The sequence below is a fragment of the Macaca nemestrina genome, chromosome 14 (assembly GCF_043159975.1).
Source record: "Macaca nemestrina isolate mMacNem1 chromosome 14, mMacNem.hap1, whole genome shotgun sequence".
Classification (NCBI taxonomy): Eukaryota; Metazoa; Chordata; class Mammalia; order Primates; family Cercopithecidae; genus Macaca; species Macaca nemestrina.
The window spans coordinates 47324468-47341834 of NC_092138.1; the positions used below are offsets into that span (position 1 = coordinate 47324468).

General features: G+C 36.2%; 1 protein-coding gene across 3 annotated transcripts in view; it reads left to right on the top strand.

Moving 5' to 3' along the window:
• LOC105489076 (centlein) overlaps positions 1-9921 on the top strand; it is a 514234-nt gene extending 504313 nt beyond the window's left edge. For all 3 annotated transcript variants that reach the window (XM_071077831.1, XM_071077829.1, XM_071077830.1), the window contains exon 26: positions 8567-9921. In XM_071077831.1, the coding sequence (XP_070933932.1) occupies positions 8567-8668 (102 nt within the window). In that variant the 3' untranslated portion in view covers positions 8669-9921. The remainder of the gene's footprint in view (positions 1-8566) is intronic.
• Positions 9922-17367: the final 7446 nt, after the last annotated feature.

Genomic DNA, 17367 nt, shown 5'->3' on the forward strand with positions numbered 1-17367 from the left:
GATAAAATAATGAATGCCAAAATGCATTATCCCTTGTAAAAGTGTTTTGTCACCCTTGAAAAGGATAGTAACAGTTCGAGGCCTAGGGAAAATATATGGAAAATAACTCAAACTTAGAATGCTAGTGATTTCTTATGTTTAATTATTTTTAATTTATTTTAAAAGCATATTTTTTTGCTAGATTTGCTACTAGTCTCCCCAGAAGATGCCTAGCCCATTGCCTACTGTAGAGTAAATACAGTCATGCAATGCATGAGGACATTTTGGCCAATGATAGACCACACTATACAATGGTGTCCCCATAAGATGATAATGAAACTGAAAAATTCTTTTTTTATTAACTTTTATTTTAGGTTCAGGACTACATGTGCAGGTTGTTACATACGTAAACTCATGTCATGGGGGTTTGTTGTATAGATTATTTCATCAAGCAGGTACTAAGCCTAGTACCCAATAGTTATTTTTTCTGATCCTTTCCCTCCTCCCACCTTCTACCCTCAAATAGGCCCCAGGGTCTGTTGTTCCCCTTCTTTGTGTCCATATATTCTCATCATTTAGCTCCCACTTATAAGTGAGAACAGGCAGTATTTGGTTTTCTGTTCCTGCATGAGTTTGCCAAGGATATAATGGAGCTGAAAAATTCTTATTACCAAGTGACACTGTAACCATCCTAAGGTGGTAGCACATTACTCTTGTTTGTAGTGATGCTGGTGTAAACAAACCTGCTATGCTGCCACCCATAGAAAAATATAGCATATACAATTATGTACTGCACATAATACTCAATAATGATAATAAAAGTCTATAACTAGTTTGTGTATTTACTATGCCATATATTTTTTTTTTGGAGGGAGGGTCAGAGTCTATCTCTGTCTCCCAGGTTGGAGTGCAATGGCACAATCTTGACTCACCAAAACCTCCGCCTGCCGGGCTCAAGCAGTTCTGCCTCAGCCTCCTGAGTAGCTGGGACTACAGGCGCATGCCACTATGCCTGGCTAATTTTTTTAATATTTTGTAGAGATTGGGTTTTGCCATGTTGCCCAGGCGGGTCTCCAACTCCTGAGCTCAGGTGATCTGCTTGCCTCAGCCTCCCAAAGTGCTGGGATTACAGATGTGAGCCACTGTGCCCAGCCTACTATGCCATGCATTTTATCATTATTTTAGAGTGTACTCTTCTACTTATTTAAAAAAAAAAAAAAAAAAAGCTTAACTGTAAAACAGCCTAAGGCAGGTCCTTCAGGAGGTATTCCAGGAGAAGGCATTGTTAACATAGGAGGTGACAGCTCTGTGTGTGTTACTGTCCCTGAAGACCTTCCAGTGGGACAAGATGTGGAGGTGGAAGACAGGGATAGTGATGACGCTGACCCTATGTAGGCCCAGGGTAATGTGTGTGTTTGTGTCTTATTCTTTAATTCAAACTTTAAAAATAAAAAAATAAAAATAGATAATTATTTATATCCTTACAGAATAAGGATATAAAAATGTTTTTGTACAACTGTATGGTATGTTTGTGTTTTAAGCTAAGTGTTCTTACAAGAGTCAAAAATTGAAGCTTACAAAGTAAAGTTACGGTAAGCTAAGGTTAATTTATTATTGAAGAAAGAGAAAGGTTTTTTAATACATTTAGTGAAGCCCATGTATACAGGGTTTATAAAATCTACAGTAGTGTACAGTAATGTCCTAGGCCTTCACATTTACTCACAACTCACTCACTGACTTGCCCAGAGCAACTTCTAGTCCCACAGGCTCCATTCACGGTAAGCATCCTATTCAGGGGTACCATTTTATAAAATCTTCTATACCATATTTTTACTATGCCTTTCCTATGTTTAGATATACTAATACTTATGATTGTATTACATTTGCCTACAGTATTTAGTACAGTAACATGCAGTCACGGGTTTCTAGCCTAAGAGCAGTAGGCCACAGCATATTGTCTAGGTGTGCAACAGGCTATACCATCTAGGTTTGGACAATGACAAAATTGCCTAACAATGTATTTCTCAAAATGAGTCCCTATTGCTCAGTGATGCATAACTGTATTTGTTGAGTGCTTTCATTGAGGATGTATAATTCACTATTCACATTCATCCCGATTCTGGAGCGACATATTTAAATCAACATTTTTAATCATATTTTAACATTTTTAATCATTTTAATCATTTTTAATCATTTAAATCATTTTAATCATTTTAATTTAACATTTTTAATCATTTTAATCTGGAGCAACATATTTAAATCAACATTTTTCCTATCTGTACTATTAAGTGTTCTCTTAGTCATTTCAGGCTGTTATTCCAGAATACTATAGACTGGGAAACATTTATTTTTCACATTTCTGGGGTCTGGGAAGTCCAACATCAGGCATTAGCCGTAGGAGCATTCTTTCTGTTTTGTAGATCGTGGTCTTCTCATTGTATTCTCACATAGCAGAGAGAGCAAGAGAGAGAGTAAGCTCTCCTATCTCTTTTTATAAGGGCACTAATCCCATTCAGGATGCTTCCATCCTCATGACCTAATTACCTCCCAAAGCCTTTACCTCTTAATACCATCACGTTGGGGTTTAGGATTTCAACATAAAAATTTTGGGGGAACACAAGCATTTAGTTAATAACAAGGGTCTACCTGCTAAATACTTTTTATATCAGTTAAGCTTTCTTTTCCTGAACTCGGAGTTCATATCCATGTGATAAACATTGGTATTCACACCTAGTCCTATTGAGACCCCAAATTATTTCTTTAATGTCTACATAAAAAGGATTCCTTGTTATAGTGGACTGTAGACTCTTAAAGCATTATCTCTAGCGTGAATATCTCACCTAGTCATGAAGGAGCATACAAGGAATGGACATATCCCCTTAAAGTATATATACTACACAGTTTCTGGCATTTGAGAAGAAAGTCAGTCATATTAGGATAGTCCGAATACCAGTATTAAGATGTATTTGTCATTATGTGTGCTGGTTTTGTGAGAAGACAACTAGGACTTCAAAAAGGTCTTGCAGGGGATTGGAGAAGGTAGGGTAAAGTAGTAATGTGTCAGGCTTTGTGTAAGACCAATGTCCAAACAATTCATAGGGGTCCAAACTGATGTCCAAGGGAGCTTTTTGTGCTGGTATCATTGCCCAAAGCATTATCTTAAAGGTAAGGGCACAGCAGTAGTCTCTGATCTGTGTGAATATTGGTTATCAGTTGGGAAAAGTGACTTGATAGGAGTGGAAAATGAGGGAGGGGAAGAAACCTCCCAGCTGCTGAGGAACCAGTGACAAGGGGTTATCTCTATCTAGGCAAGTTTTGGGGACGAGAATTATAGTGTCACACAGGCACCAGACAAGAGGCCTAATCACAGCCTAGAGGTGCTTCTGGGTTTGAAGGAAAGTCTATAGCTAACTTAAATTTCTCTTCTATCTTACATAACTTACCATAGCCCTAAAGAACTTGCTGGCAGTTCATTTTACTAAATCCTGAAGTATCTTACCAAGCATCTCCCTAACCCCAAAGACTTTATAAATAGAGTAGATCACCCATTTGCTTTATTAAGTGTTATGGAAGCACTCCTTGAGGCTTTTTTCTTCATTCTGTCTTACAACTTCTAGAGTAAGGTTCAAAATTAAAGAGAGAAAAACTATAGCCTTCAACAGAGTTTGAAAGAAGCAGGCATAGCCTTCTCTGTGTCCATTTTTAGCAGAACTCCAAGAGGTCTTTATATCTATTAGGATATGCAGCAGAAATAGAAACAACCATTTAGGAGACATGACTCAAAATTCAGTGCCAAATTTAAATTATAAATACATTGTTCTTTCTGATGGCCTTCTTGATTATTTTAACAAGTTCAGTCTTTAACTGCAGGATAATAGAGTGGATGCTAACCACTCAGATATGTGTGTGTGCTTGTATATATGTAAATAAATGCATATACCAAATGTTGCACCTTTAATTTTATAATAAACCTACAGTATCCTTTCTTACTAAGATCTCATTAAATCAGATTTTAAGAGCAGATATAATTCATGAAATTTTATATTCTTCACTTTCAATATGACTCTAGATAAAAGTAAAGTTTTATCTTACAAGAAATATCTTTCTGGTCATAGTTTTCAAACAGAAAACAAGAATAAAAATGGCCAAATTGTTAATTGTACCCTTTATACTTAAAAGTTATCTTTATTTCCATTTTTCTTTCAATACAAAGGAATTTCAATTTCATATTAAGAGCATATTCCCATTAATGCTGATATAATAAGTTACTTTTATGTTTAGCAATCATGGACTTTAAGCTTTGCTATTTTTCTTAGTTCTCAAGCATCTGCAGTCATCATTTATATCATTTATATGTCACCTCTAAAGGAAGCCACAATTTGTAAGTGTGAGTAATAAATTTAAGATTGTGGTAGTTGCATACCAGTTCCTAAAGGTAAACTTCTGTAGGTGTTTATATGTCAGAGAAGCTAAAAATCTGGGTGAAATCAGGGGAGATCCCTCCTATAATGGAAATCACTCTTTGCAGCAGAAACAGCCAGAATGACTAGGAAGATCTGCCTTAAGACTACCTATAGACTAAGGCAAACTTTCTCAGATATCCCAGTTAAATTTCTATGCCAAGAAATTTCACTCAGTATGAAATCTTCACCTGTCCATTTTTCTCTTTATGCTGAAGAGTTCAAGCATGTGTAACTCTGCACTGATATGCCCAGGAGTATCGTTTCTCCTTTTTTATCCAAGAGAGAAAAAGAAATCATGCAGGTTTTCTGGACTTTGTAATCCCTGGCAAATACCATCTGAGATGAAACCCACAGCAGCATAATGTTGGTTTGTTGTTTCAGATGTATTTGATAGGGTGCAAGAAGATCTTTGCTGTGGTCAGTCAGATTGCCACTTCTATCCAACTCTAAAATCCTGTTAGTAAAAAGGCAGCCGTGCCTGTCTGTCCCTCAGAGATTTCTAAGGGAGACATAGCCCCTTCTAGAATGCATATAAAGATAATATAATTAACTATAAACTCCTTGTATGAAACAAATATGCATTTAATCTGGACTTCAAAGTAGAAGAAGGTTTGGTTCTCTTGTTCTTAGTATTTTTAAAACATTTTGCACTTAAAAATTGTGGCAAACAAACAAGCAGACCATGTGAATTTTTAAAGTGCTTTCCAAGGCATGTTGTATTTTAAGTACAGTTTCAGTCCTAACTCTAAAGCATAGAGCTACATGCTGAGAATTGATGTTCATGTGGTACTGTAAGATTTTGAAGAGCTTTCTTGAATCACTGAAGATTAAATTATGTTCCATCTGACTTTCCAGTTCACTATAATTTATGATGTTTGAGAAGTAGAATGATATAAGTAATAACTCTCAATTAACCAAAATAGCTAGTTAACTTGAAAATTCCACTATTAGCCATTTTTATAAACAAAATCTTTTGGTAATTCATTGTAGACTAAGCAGAATTGTTTTGTGTACAATCTGTGAAAAATGTTTGCTAAATAAATGAATAGTATAAACTTGGTGAGAGAGGTTATTTTTAAAACCAAAGTTGTTAGTGCATTCATTATTTGATTACATATTGAATCTACTCCATAAAGCAAGAACTATTTGTAAAGCAGGCAGGGACAGCTACTTAAATTTTTTAAATTGATAGTTACTTTAAATTGTTGTATTTATTTGAAAACAGTAAGTATATTTTATGAAATGTTTTGTAGTTCTGACTTTTTCTTAGTCTTCCTCTAAATTTGTTTCGATTATTAACTATTTTATCATATTTTCTGTTATAAAATTAACAATTATGACTGAGCCTTATGTATTTAAAAAATAAGTTTTGAAAGACCTCTGTGAAAGCCAAATTTACAGTTAACAATAAACCATAAAGTATAAACAGCAAATAGAGTGAACACTGGGTTTAGAGGAAAATATTTTCAATTGGGTCATAGAAAGGAAAAATAGAAAAATTGAATTAAAAATTTTAAATCTCACACTGGTAAGATATATGAAATTTTGTCCAAAATTATGTAATGACAAATAATATGATTCTTCTGAACTATTATAGACAGATAGGTTCCCGCAAAAGTGGTAGTTGTACACATACTATGCATTTTGATTTAAGGGTTGACTTCTTTTTGAAATCCAAAATGTGTTAGCCTCTATAAAAAGCTTAAAGGAAGCTTATAATCAATAAAACAGGATTGGCATACAGTTGTGTTTAACTTTGAGGCTTTTAGTTTTATTGGAAGCCAGAGCAAGAGAATAAAGGGAGTTGGTAATAAATTCGTAAATGGACTTCCCATTCCACATTGGAGGCTTTCTGGAAGAGTTATTTGAGCTTGACTTTTTAAAGGTAATGTCCATGTTTAAAATTGTTCAGCTCTCAAGATAGTAAGAGTAGATTAAGATTTAAACTTGAAAACAAAGTTTGCAAACTATATGATTAATGCCAACACATTGTGGACTGGTGAAAGATCTGTGACACTATTACATAGGAAATGATATAACCAGCATGTTCCCCAAACTGTGTTTCATGGACCAGTATTTCAGCCTGATAAAGAGACCATAAGAAAAGGATGGAAAAATGAATTTAGAAATAGGATATTATATTGCCCTCTTGGAGAAACACAGTGCCTCTTAGCCTCTTAAACACTCTTAACAGGTCCTGAACTAAAGGAACTGTTTAGAAGTTTGGTTTGTTTCCCAAATTTATTTGATTAGAGAACAATTTTAGAAAATGAAACACTCACTTCTGCCTTGTTTCTTCCGGTAAGGGATGGGAAATTACCACCATCTTGTATCTTCCTTTTAGATAGGAATGCACGTAGTACTGAGTGACATCATTTAAATGAAAGTTGCCCAGTAGTCTTGTCATTTTTTTGTGCATTTCTTTCACACCTAATATTAATGCTCTCAAGGTTTAAATTTTTATTTGTAAAACTGGCATCTTTGTCCAATGTAACTCTTTTTTACATCCAAGAAGAGCAGTGTATCAAAATTAAAACGTACTGCTTTTATCATTATCCTCCAGAAGAGAGCTGGAGGATTCTTTTTTCTTATTTCTAAGGTATTCTTTTCCCACTTCTTCACTTTCCTGAAATTGGGATGCGTATGCAATATGTGTGTGTTTGATGTTGTAGATTTTTTCCCCCTAGGAAAGCTGTTGTAAAGTCAATGTGTATGTCTTCTATTCATCTGTATCTTAAAACTGAAGAAATCTGGTCTTTTGGTATCTTATACTTTCTTCAGTGGTAAGTTTCAAGTAAGACAAATATGTGAAGCTCCTGTGTTTCTGGGGAACAGACACAGACTCAGGCTACCTTAAGGAGCAGGCAGATTACTATAAACATAAGAAGGGACTAGACTAGAATGTTCTTTGGGCCTGAGGCAGTTTTCTGGATCAGCTGTGGTCTCTATTTCTCCTTCATGGCTGATGTGGTCTATTTGTTTGTGCCTGTCTGTTCTTTAGTTCTACTATCACAGCCAATCTTTTCTCTTTTTACCAGTCCAAATTTAGCAAAGAGCCATTCTGATTGGTTTAATTATAGACACCTTAGGGGAGCATAGCTGAGGACCCAGACAAAGGCTGTCAGGCCATCCTGGGTCAGATGCCGACAGTGATGCTGTCAGTGGTCCATCCTAGCACAAAAATGGGCCTGATGCTACTGCCCTGCAGGGAAGGAGGCTGGGCATACTAAGCATTCCCATTAATATATTCAGGCAAACAGAAGTAGTCTATCCCTGGTTGATCTAAAGGACAAGTCCAAGAAATGACTTAACAAGCTTCTTAATTATGACAGACCTCTTATGTGAGGCTAGGTAGCTGAGAATAAGGACAAGAGAAATTTCTAGGATTCAGAAGTAACTGGGGCTGCATTTCAGATTGTCTTTTACTTACCACCAATAACTGTATAACTGTATTGGATGAGTTGGAGTTCTACAGGCAACTCAGTGAAGCAGAGGGAACAATAAAACTTGACCAGAAAAGTAATATAAATTATGAAATTTAAAAATGTAGTCTACATTTCATAAACTCAGCAGTTTGCAACATGTGTATTACACTTTGATATGCCAAACAACTTTTCTATAACAACTTAATCAATGGGTATACTTTTGCCATTTTTTCCTCTGAAGTTTTTACTCTACAATTCTTGAGATGTTCGGCTCTAACACAGACATGTGAATTGATGGTTCTCTCTCATTCTTTTATGAGTGATGAACATACAGTACTACTTCTATGGGCCTGTGTGCCCTAGAGATGACTGTAACCTGCTATTGATCAGCTGATTGAAGATAAATGGCTTAGCTGCTTGTATTGCAGATTACATCATTAACATGGTCAGTAAACCATGAATTGTTCAATAAGGCGTTTATCTTTTTTCATTTTACTTCTGCTCTTTTATCATTTTTATTAGAAAAGACAAAATTACCCACACTAACCAGCAAGATCAGTAGAAAAGAGATCCAGTAGGGTACCATTATGGCTGCAAAGTTGCAGACCTCTAACTTCTAATGGTTTAATGATATTTAGTATGTTTTTGAACTGAAGAAAATATAGAGTTTTAATAATCTTTTTTGTGTTTCTTTTACAGCTTCCTTTTGCCTCATATTTACTAGAAGCAGTACTGGAAAAAATAAATGAAAAAAAGAAACTAGTTGAAGGATATTTCACAATTATGAAAGATATTAGATGATATTAAAATGGAGAGCTTTATTACAAATGTGAAAACTTTTTATGTGGTGTGATTGGAATATATGCATTGCAATCCCGATACAGTATCTGCTCCAACTATCAATACTTAGGTTCAATACAAAAATAAGTAGTCTCTGAAAATAATTAATTGCTGAACAAGTGAAACTAATTAAGTGCATAGCCATTTAAAAGGAAATAGTGTAGCATTTGATTGTTGAATACAAATATTGCCACAAATCAATGCAAACTTAAAAATGATTTTCCTTCTAGTGCATTAAAAGAAACTGAACAGGCTTGGCACACAAATTGGTCTGAGCATAGGAAGAAAAAGTATCAACTAAGGATTTAATGTTTTAAGTTTCATAAAGAAACTGGATTTTTTACATAAAACTGCTACAGATGGCCATAAGTGGTCCAGGGAGCAACAGATTTGTATTACGAGCAAATATAAAATGAAGCATCATAACTTGAGCATTTATTGAAATAAATTGTGTGGTCCAATTGAATCTGTTCTCATTGATGTGCTGGTTTATGTAGGAGATACTGTGTATTTGTACAACTATTTGGCAAAAATAAAAACATTTTCTTCTCTCAAATTCACAATAGTATATGTTGTGTAATCATATAAATTCACAGGGGACCACAAACCCAGTGTATAAAATTAGGCTCTAATTAACAGAACTACTACTGTGGTCAACTAATTAAAGTTACATTCTTAACTATGATGTCATTCTTGCTTAGATTCCTGAACATTCCCACCTCATTTCACCTCTTCACCGTGTTCCTGCCATACCCTTTTCGGTTCCTCTAATTCACCAAACTGGTGCCTGCCTCCCACATTTGCCCTTGGTCTTCTCTCTTTCTAGAATACTCTGCACTCAACTTTCCTCATGGCTGGCTCCTTCTCATCATTCAGGTCCAGCTTCCCTGGTCCCTCAGAGACACATTCTCTGACCAGCTTACTATTTTATTTCCTCATAGCACAAAATTATCTATCTGTTCATGTATTTGTTTTCTTGTTTATTTTCTTTTTTCCCCTCTTTAGTATGTAGGTCCCATGAGATTAAAACAAGGGTTGGCAGATTATAGCCTGCAGGGCGAATCTGGCCTGCTACCTGTTTTGTATGGCCCACAAGCTAAGAATGATTTTTGCCTTATTAAATGGTTTTAAAAAAATCAAAAGGAGAATAATATTTTGTAGCATGTGAAAATTATATAAAATTCAAATTTTGGTGTCCTTCAATAAAGTTTTATTGGAACACGGTGGTGCTCATTCATTTCTGTATTACTTATGGCTGCTTTCACACTACATGAGTGTAGCTGAGTAGTTACGGAAGAGACTGTGCTTCTCTCATAACTTTGCACTACTGCTTGGAATACTACAAATCACAATGACACAGTTACAACTTGACAGAATTTTAGGTGACTGCCTTACTGTAATTTAAAACAAACAAACAAAAAAACCAGCACATACTTTTCATGTCAAAACAAGAAAAGAAAAAAGAAATGACCATCAAATGTCACACACTTACGGCACAATGAGGTGCGGATTTTGTTATTGAATTAGATGGCGAAGCATTGTGTTTATTATGTGATGACAATATATGCCCAAAGGATGCAATTAAAACATTACCATACTAAGCATTCATCACAATATTCCCAACTCACAGGAAAGCACGAGTAATAAAAAATTACAAAACTTAAAATGTAATACTTTATTACAGCAAAATTTTGTTACAAAGATAAAAATGATACTACATAGTATGACTTTGATACCAAGACTAAACAAAGACAGTGTACAAAAAAAGGAAAATGTGGTAGACTGAGAAATGGCCCCTGAAGATGTTCACTCCTTAATCCCTGAAACCTGTAAATGTGTTACCTTATATGTCAAAAGGAAATTTGCAAATATGATTAAGTCAAGGATCTTGAGTGGGAAGATTATCTTGGATTACTGATGTGAGCCTGATGAAACTGCAAGTGTTCTTATGAGAGGGAGGCAGGAAGAGTCAGAGAGCGTAATTCTACCAGAGAGGTAGAAAGAGAAATTTGAAGATGCTACACTACTGACTTAAAATATGGAGGAAAGGGCTATGAGCCAAAGAATGTGGATGGCCCTTGGAGACCAGAAAAGGCAGGGAAACAGATTCTTCCTATAACCTTGGGAAAAGCTCAGTCCTGTCAGCACCTTGACTTTACTCCAGTGAAACTGATTTTGGACATCTAGAAATGTAAGATAATACATTTTATCTAATTTAAGCCACTAAGTTTGTGGTACTTTCTGACTGCAAAAATAGAAAACAAATAGAAGTTGCCAAAAATCTGTTTAGAAGTTTTACGTCTGTGTTCATGAGGGATATTGGTCAAAAGATACACAATCAGGGCTGGTTCAATATTCAGAAATCAGTCAGTGTAAACCACCATATTAACAGGCTAAAAATAACATGCGATCATAAAATTTGATATAGAAAAAGCATGTGACAAAAATTGGCACTCATTTATTTAAAAAAAACTCAGAGCCGGGCACAGTGACTCATGCCTGTAATCCCAGCACTTTGGGAGGCCTAGGTGGGCGGATCATGAGGTCAGGAGATTGAGACCGTCTTGGCTAACACGGTGAAACCCAATCTCTACTAAAAATACAAAAAATTAGCCGGACGTGGTGGCGGGCGCCTGTAGTTCCAGCTATCGGGAGGCTGAGGCAGGAGAATAGCCTAAATCTGGGAGGCGGAGCTTGCAGTGAACCGAGATCAAGCCACTGCACTCCAGCCTGGGCGACAGAGTGAGACTCCCTCTCAAAAATAAAATAAAAAAACAAACTCAGAAAACTAGAAATAGGGACTTCTCAATTTGATAAAGCAATCTTTTAAAAGCCTCCAGCTAACATTGTACGTAATGATGAAGACCGAACACTTGCGCCTATAATCAGGAACAAGGCAAAGATTTCAGCTCTCACCACTTTCACTCAACATAAGGTGGGAAATTCTAGCCAGCCTAGTAAGGCAAGAAAAGGAAATAAAAGGCATCCAGATTGGAAAGGAAAAAGAAAACTACTCAAAACACAACGAAAACAAAAACTTTACAGAATTAATGAGTTCAGCAAGATCTCAAGATACAAAATCAACATAGAAAAATTGTGTTTCTATACCCCAGTAAACTAGTAAAAAAAAATGTGGAAACAGAAATTAAAAATACAGTACAATTTACGATTTCCTGAAACAGAGAAATACTTAAGTAAAAAACCTGACAAAACGTGCGTAGTACTTGTAGATGAAAATTATAAAACACTAGTGAAAGAAATCAAAAAGATCTAATAAATTAGGAGACATAGTGAGAGCATGAGTTAGGATACTTATGTTAAAGATGCCAGATGTCTGCAAATTTTTATAAAGATTTAACACAATTCCTATCAACATCACAGCAAGAGATTTAGGAAACAGAGAAAAATTTTCTAAAATGTATATGGGAACTCAGAGAAACTAGAAGAGAGAAAAAAAAACTAAGAAGCATAATAGTGGAGACATCACTTTACCCAGTTTCAAGATGTTTTAAATAGCTACACTAATCAGGAGTGTGTGGTGCTAGGAGGCAGAGGGCTGGACAAATAAATCAATGGAACAGAATAGGGAACCAAGAAATACACTAAAGCAAATATGTCCAACTGATTTGAGACAAAGGTTCAAAAGCAATTCAATAGAGGCATAATCGCCTTTTTGACAAATGGTCCTGAAGTAGTTGGGCATCTTGGGTTAAAGAAAAAAAATCTTGACCTAAACCTCACACATCACATATTCAGACAAAATTACATCAAAATGGGTCAACATTTAAATGTAAAATGTAGAATATAACATGAGAGAAAATCTTCAGGACCTCAGATTTGGTGAAGAATTTCTAGCCGTGACACCAGAAGTGTGATGCAAAAAAGAAAAATTGGTAAGTTTTAGTTCATCAAAATTAAAAACTTTTGCCCTGGGAATAGACAAGCTACAGAATGGGGAAAATCATTTGCAAATCACATAACTGACGAAGGATTCATATCTAAAATAAACAATTCTCAAAACTCAACGGTAAACTCAACAACAACAAAACAATCCTCTGTGGGTAACATTTATATCCTGGGAGATTATGAAATGAGTTTGGGGCTATGGCTGCTATGAGTGAAAGTTGTCATGTGTTTCAGAATATGGGACAGCGGAAAAAGTGAATTTCACTCTTCAACAATAGCCCTTACTCATCTATTGAAAGCTTTGCCTATTTTAATTTCTTCTCCAAATTATGCAGGATTCTTCCCAGTAGCACAAATGACCCTTGGATTTAGAGGGTGGAAAGTGAAAATTACTCTAATAAATTTGTAGCCACAATGAGAAAGGCTTACTTAATAATCTCAAATAACTGTAAAACCCAACAAAACGTACCAGAAAACATTTGAGAGAGCCATTTATTGGCCTATGTTCAGAAGAGTTCATGAGATACATGGGCAGAAGAGTTGTTATTTTTTTCTCTTTAAAAAAATTGTAATTGATACATAATTTTACATGTGTAGGGGGTAAAATAGAATGTTTCAATGCATGTGTACCTTGGGTAATAATTAAATCAGGATAATTATCATATTTGTCACCTCAAACATTTATTACTTATTTGTGGTAAGAACATTCAAAATCCTGTCTTTATTTTATTTTAGATTCAGGGGGCACGTGTGTAGGTTTGCTAAATGAATGCATTGCATGATTCTGAACTTTGAGTTTCTAATAATCTCATCACCCAAGTAGCAAACAGTACCTTATACATAGTTTTTCAACCCTTTCTCCCTCCTTTTCCCCACTTGTGGAATCCCCCGGGCTTATTGTTTCCATCTTTGTGTTTGTGTATACCCAATGTTTATCTCCCACTTTTAAATGAGAACTTGGTATTTTGTTTTCTGTTTCTGTATTAATTTGCTTAGCACAATGACTTCCAGCTCCATTCCCACTGTTGCACAGGATATGCTTTTGTTCTTTTTTAAGGCTGCATAGTATTCCATGGTGTATGTATCTTCCACATTTTCTTTATCCAGTCCACTGATAGGCAGTTGGGTTGATTCCATGTCTGCTATTGTGAAGAATGCTGCAATGAACATACAAACGCAGGTATTGTTTTAATAGAATGATTTACTTTCCTTTGCTTATATAACTACTAATTGGGTTGCTGGGTCAAATAGTAATTCTGTTTTTAGTTTGAAGAATTGCTATTTTTAATTCCTACATTCCCATGCATGTAACTGCCTTTGGTATTAACACAAATTTATATAAGTGGCTTAATATAATGGGATAAAAATGACTTTTTTGTTGCCTGTGACATGAAAGCTTTCATCGAAAAGGTGATTTGTTTTAAAAAGCCTCTTGAGTTACCTTTTAATTTTTAAATACACAGACATATTTGATTAAATTTTTTTTCTGCTCACCAAGGAATGGTAGACACTACAAACACTTTTGCACATAGTCCAATCCTCATTTCCTTCTTTCTTCAACACACAGTCTACAAAACCACAGTTTTGACCTCAGCTCCTTCCAACACTTTTTGCCACATTCAACTTTCCTTTCACATAGGAAATGATCATTAGGGATAATTTAAAAGAAGGTGGTGTCCCTGCCTTCTGTACTCTTACATTTTGTAATAGAGAAAATGTCGCTCTTTGTTAATGCTGACCCTAGCACAAAGGCCTTATAGTCACCCAGAAGGAAGTATTAGAGACTTCCCTGGGTTCATGCTCCACCCTGTAGGTCAGAATTGTTTTAGCATACAACCCTCTCTGTTCTTCCTTAGTGCACTAATCATAACACTTTCTTCATGAATTCAGTGAAGGACCCAAGCCAGAAAAAGAAAAGCACAGTCAAGATATTTTTATTTTCCAGATTTTTCTTTATTTTTATATAACGTTTTATTTCAAAATAATTTAATATTCACAAGAAGTTGCAAAAGTAGTAAGCAGAGTTTTTGAATACGCTTCACCCACATTTCCTGAATGGTAACATCTTGCATAACCACAGTACAAACCATGAAGCTGCCATTGGTACAATATTTTTAACTCAAATATAGACCATAGATGGATTTAAGTTTTTACATTCACTTTGTTGGAGTATTTTTAGGACATTTTGTCACATGTGTAGATTATACAAGCATTACCACAATTGAGATTCAGAACTGTTCCATCAGCACGAAGAATATTCCTCATGTTACCCCTTAGTACTCACATCCTCCCTTTAACTCTAATCCCTGGCAGCCACTGATCTGTTCATCGTGACTATAATTTTGTCACTGAGAATGTTATATAAGTGGAATTAGGAAATGTATAGCCTTTTGACATTGGCTTCTTTCACAGAGCATAATGTCCTTGAAATCCATCTAAATAATTGTATATATCAATAGCCCATTCATTTTTAATTGTTGAATAGCATCTCATTATATGGACATACCACAATTGGTTTATTCATTTACCTGTCAAAGGACATGTGCAATTACACACCACTCTTGATGGTCAGGGACTGGGAAAGAATATGACTGAAAAATTGGTTACAAGGAAATCTGGAGAAGAGGTCTATAGATGGACCTCTCTGAATAGCCAAATAATGGGAAGATATTTACATTCCATGTCATGCTCACCAAAGGGTGACCTCAGTGAGGAGGATTTTAATAATCAAACTGATAGGATAGGATAACCTGTTCTGTAGATGCCCGTCAGCTTCTTTCTCCAACCACACCTGTCTTTGCCCAATGGACTCCTGAGCAAAGTGGCCGTGGTGGCAGGGATAGAAGTTGTGGCATGTGCTCAGAAATGAATTTTCAACTCACCAAGTTTGACCTGGCTATGGCCACTGCTGAGTGCCCAATCTTTCAACAGCACAGACCAACCCTCAGCCCTTGATATGGCACCATTTCCTGGGGGTGATCAGCCAACTACCTGGTGGCATGTTGATTACATTGGACCACTGCCATCATGGAAGAGGCCACGTTTTATTCTTACTAGAATAGACACTTATTCTAAATGTGGATTTGCCTTATGTGCGCAAAACGCTTCTGCCAAAACTACCATCTGTGGACTTACAGAATGCCTTATCCACCACCATGGCATTGCACACAGCATTGTTTGTGATCAAGGAAGTAACTTCACACAAATAAAGTGTGGCAATGGGCCTGTGCTCATGAAATTCATGATCTTCACCATCCTAAATCGGCTGGTTTGATAGAATAGTGGAATTGCCTTTTGAAGACTATTACAGTGCCAGCTAGGAAGTAAAACTTCGCAAGGTAGGGCAAAGTTCCCCTAGAAGGCTGTGTACACTTGGAATCAGTGTCTAATATATGGTGCTATTTCTCCCATAGCCAGGTTCATAGATCCAGAAATCAGGGGGTGGAATTGGGAGTGGCACCTCTCATCTTTATCCCTAGTGACCTATTAGCAAAATGTTTGCTTCCTGTTCTTGTGACCTTATGCTTTCCTATCCTAGAGTTCTTAGTTCCAAAGGGAGAGATGCTTCCACTGGGAGACACAACAATTATTTCATTGAACTGGAAATTAAGACTGCTGCCTGACTGCTTTGGCCTCCTCATGCTTCCAAAGCAACAGACAAAGAAGAGGGTTACATTACTGGCTGGGATGATTGATCCTGACTACCCAGGGGAAATTGGACTACTACTCTACAATGGAGGTAAGAAAGAATATATCTGGAATACAGGTGATCCTTTATGGTATCTCTTAGTATTACTATGCCGTGTGGTTAAAGTCAATGAAAAATTATCACAACTCAATTCATTCAGGACTACTAATGGCCCAGACCCTTCAGGATTGAAGGTTTGGGTTGCCCACCAAGAAAAGAACTACAACCAACTGAGGGTTTGATGAGGGCAAGGGGAATAGGGAATAAGTAGTTGAAGAAAGTAGTTAGAAATACCACATAACCACAGTGACCATATGGCCATGGTGACCACATGACCAATTACATAAATGAGAAATGCAATTATCTGAGTATTTCCTCCATATTTTGAAATGAATATGTTTGTGCATGTGTATTCAGTTGACAAGGGTGGACTTAATCATGACTTTTATGTGTCAACCTGATTGGGTCATGGTGCTCAGATATGTGGTCAGACATCCTGGATGTTTCTGTGAGCATGTTTTTAGATGAGATTAACATTTAAATCAGTGGACTTTCAGTGAAGCAGATTGCCCTCCATAATGTGGGGTGGGCCTCATTCAGTCAGCTGAGTACAACAAAAAGACTACCCTCCCCCAAGCAAGAGAGAAATCTGCTAGCAGTTTGCCTTTGGACTTGAATTACAACACTGGCTCTTTCTGGGTCTCCAGCCTGCCTGCCCATTCTGCAGATTTTGGACTTGCTAGGTTCCATAATTCCATGAGCAAATTCCTCAAAATAAATCTCTCTCCCAATATTGGTTCTGTTTTCCTAGAGAACTCTAATACACCAAGTGTTGGCTATTGCATATAAAGTTGTCATGAATATTCAAGTACAGGTTTTCGTATGAACTAAGTTTTCACTTCTCTAGAGGAAATACCCACAAATATGATTGCTGGGTCATATAGTGAGTGTGTGTTTAAATTTATAAGAAACTACAAAAATGTTTTCTAGGATGGCTAAACACTTTTCAGCCCCACCAACCGTGTCTGAGGGATGAAGTTGGTCTGCATCCTCTCCAGGACTTGGT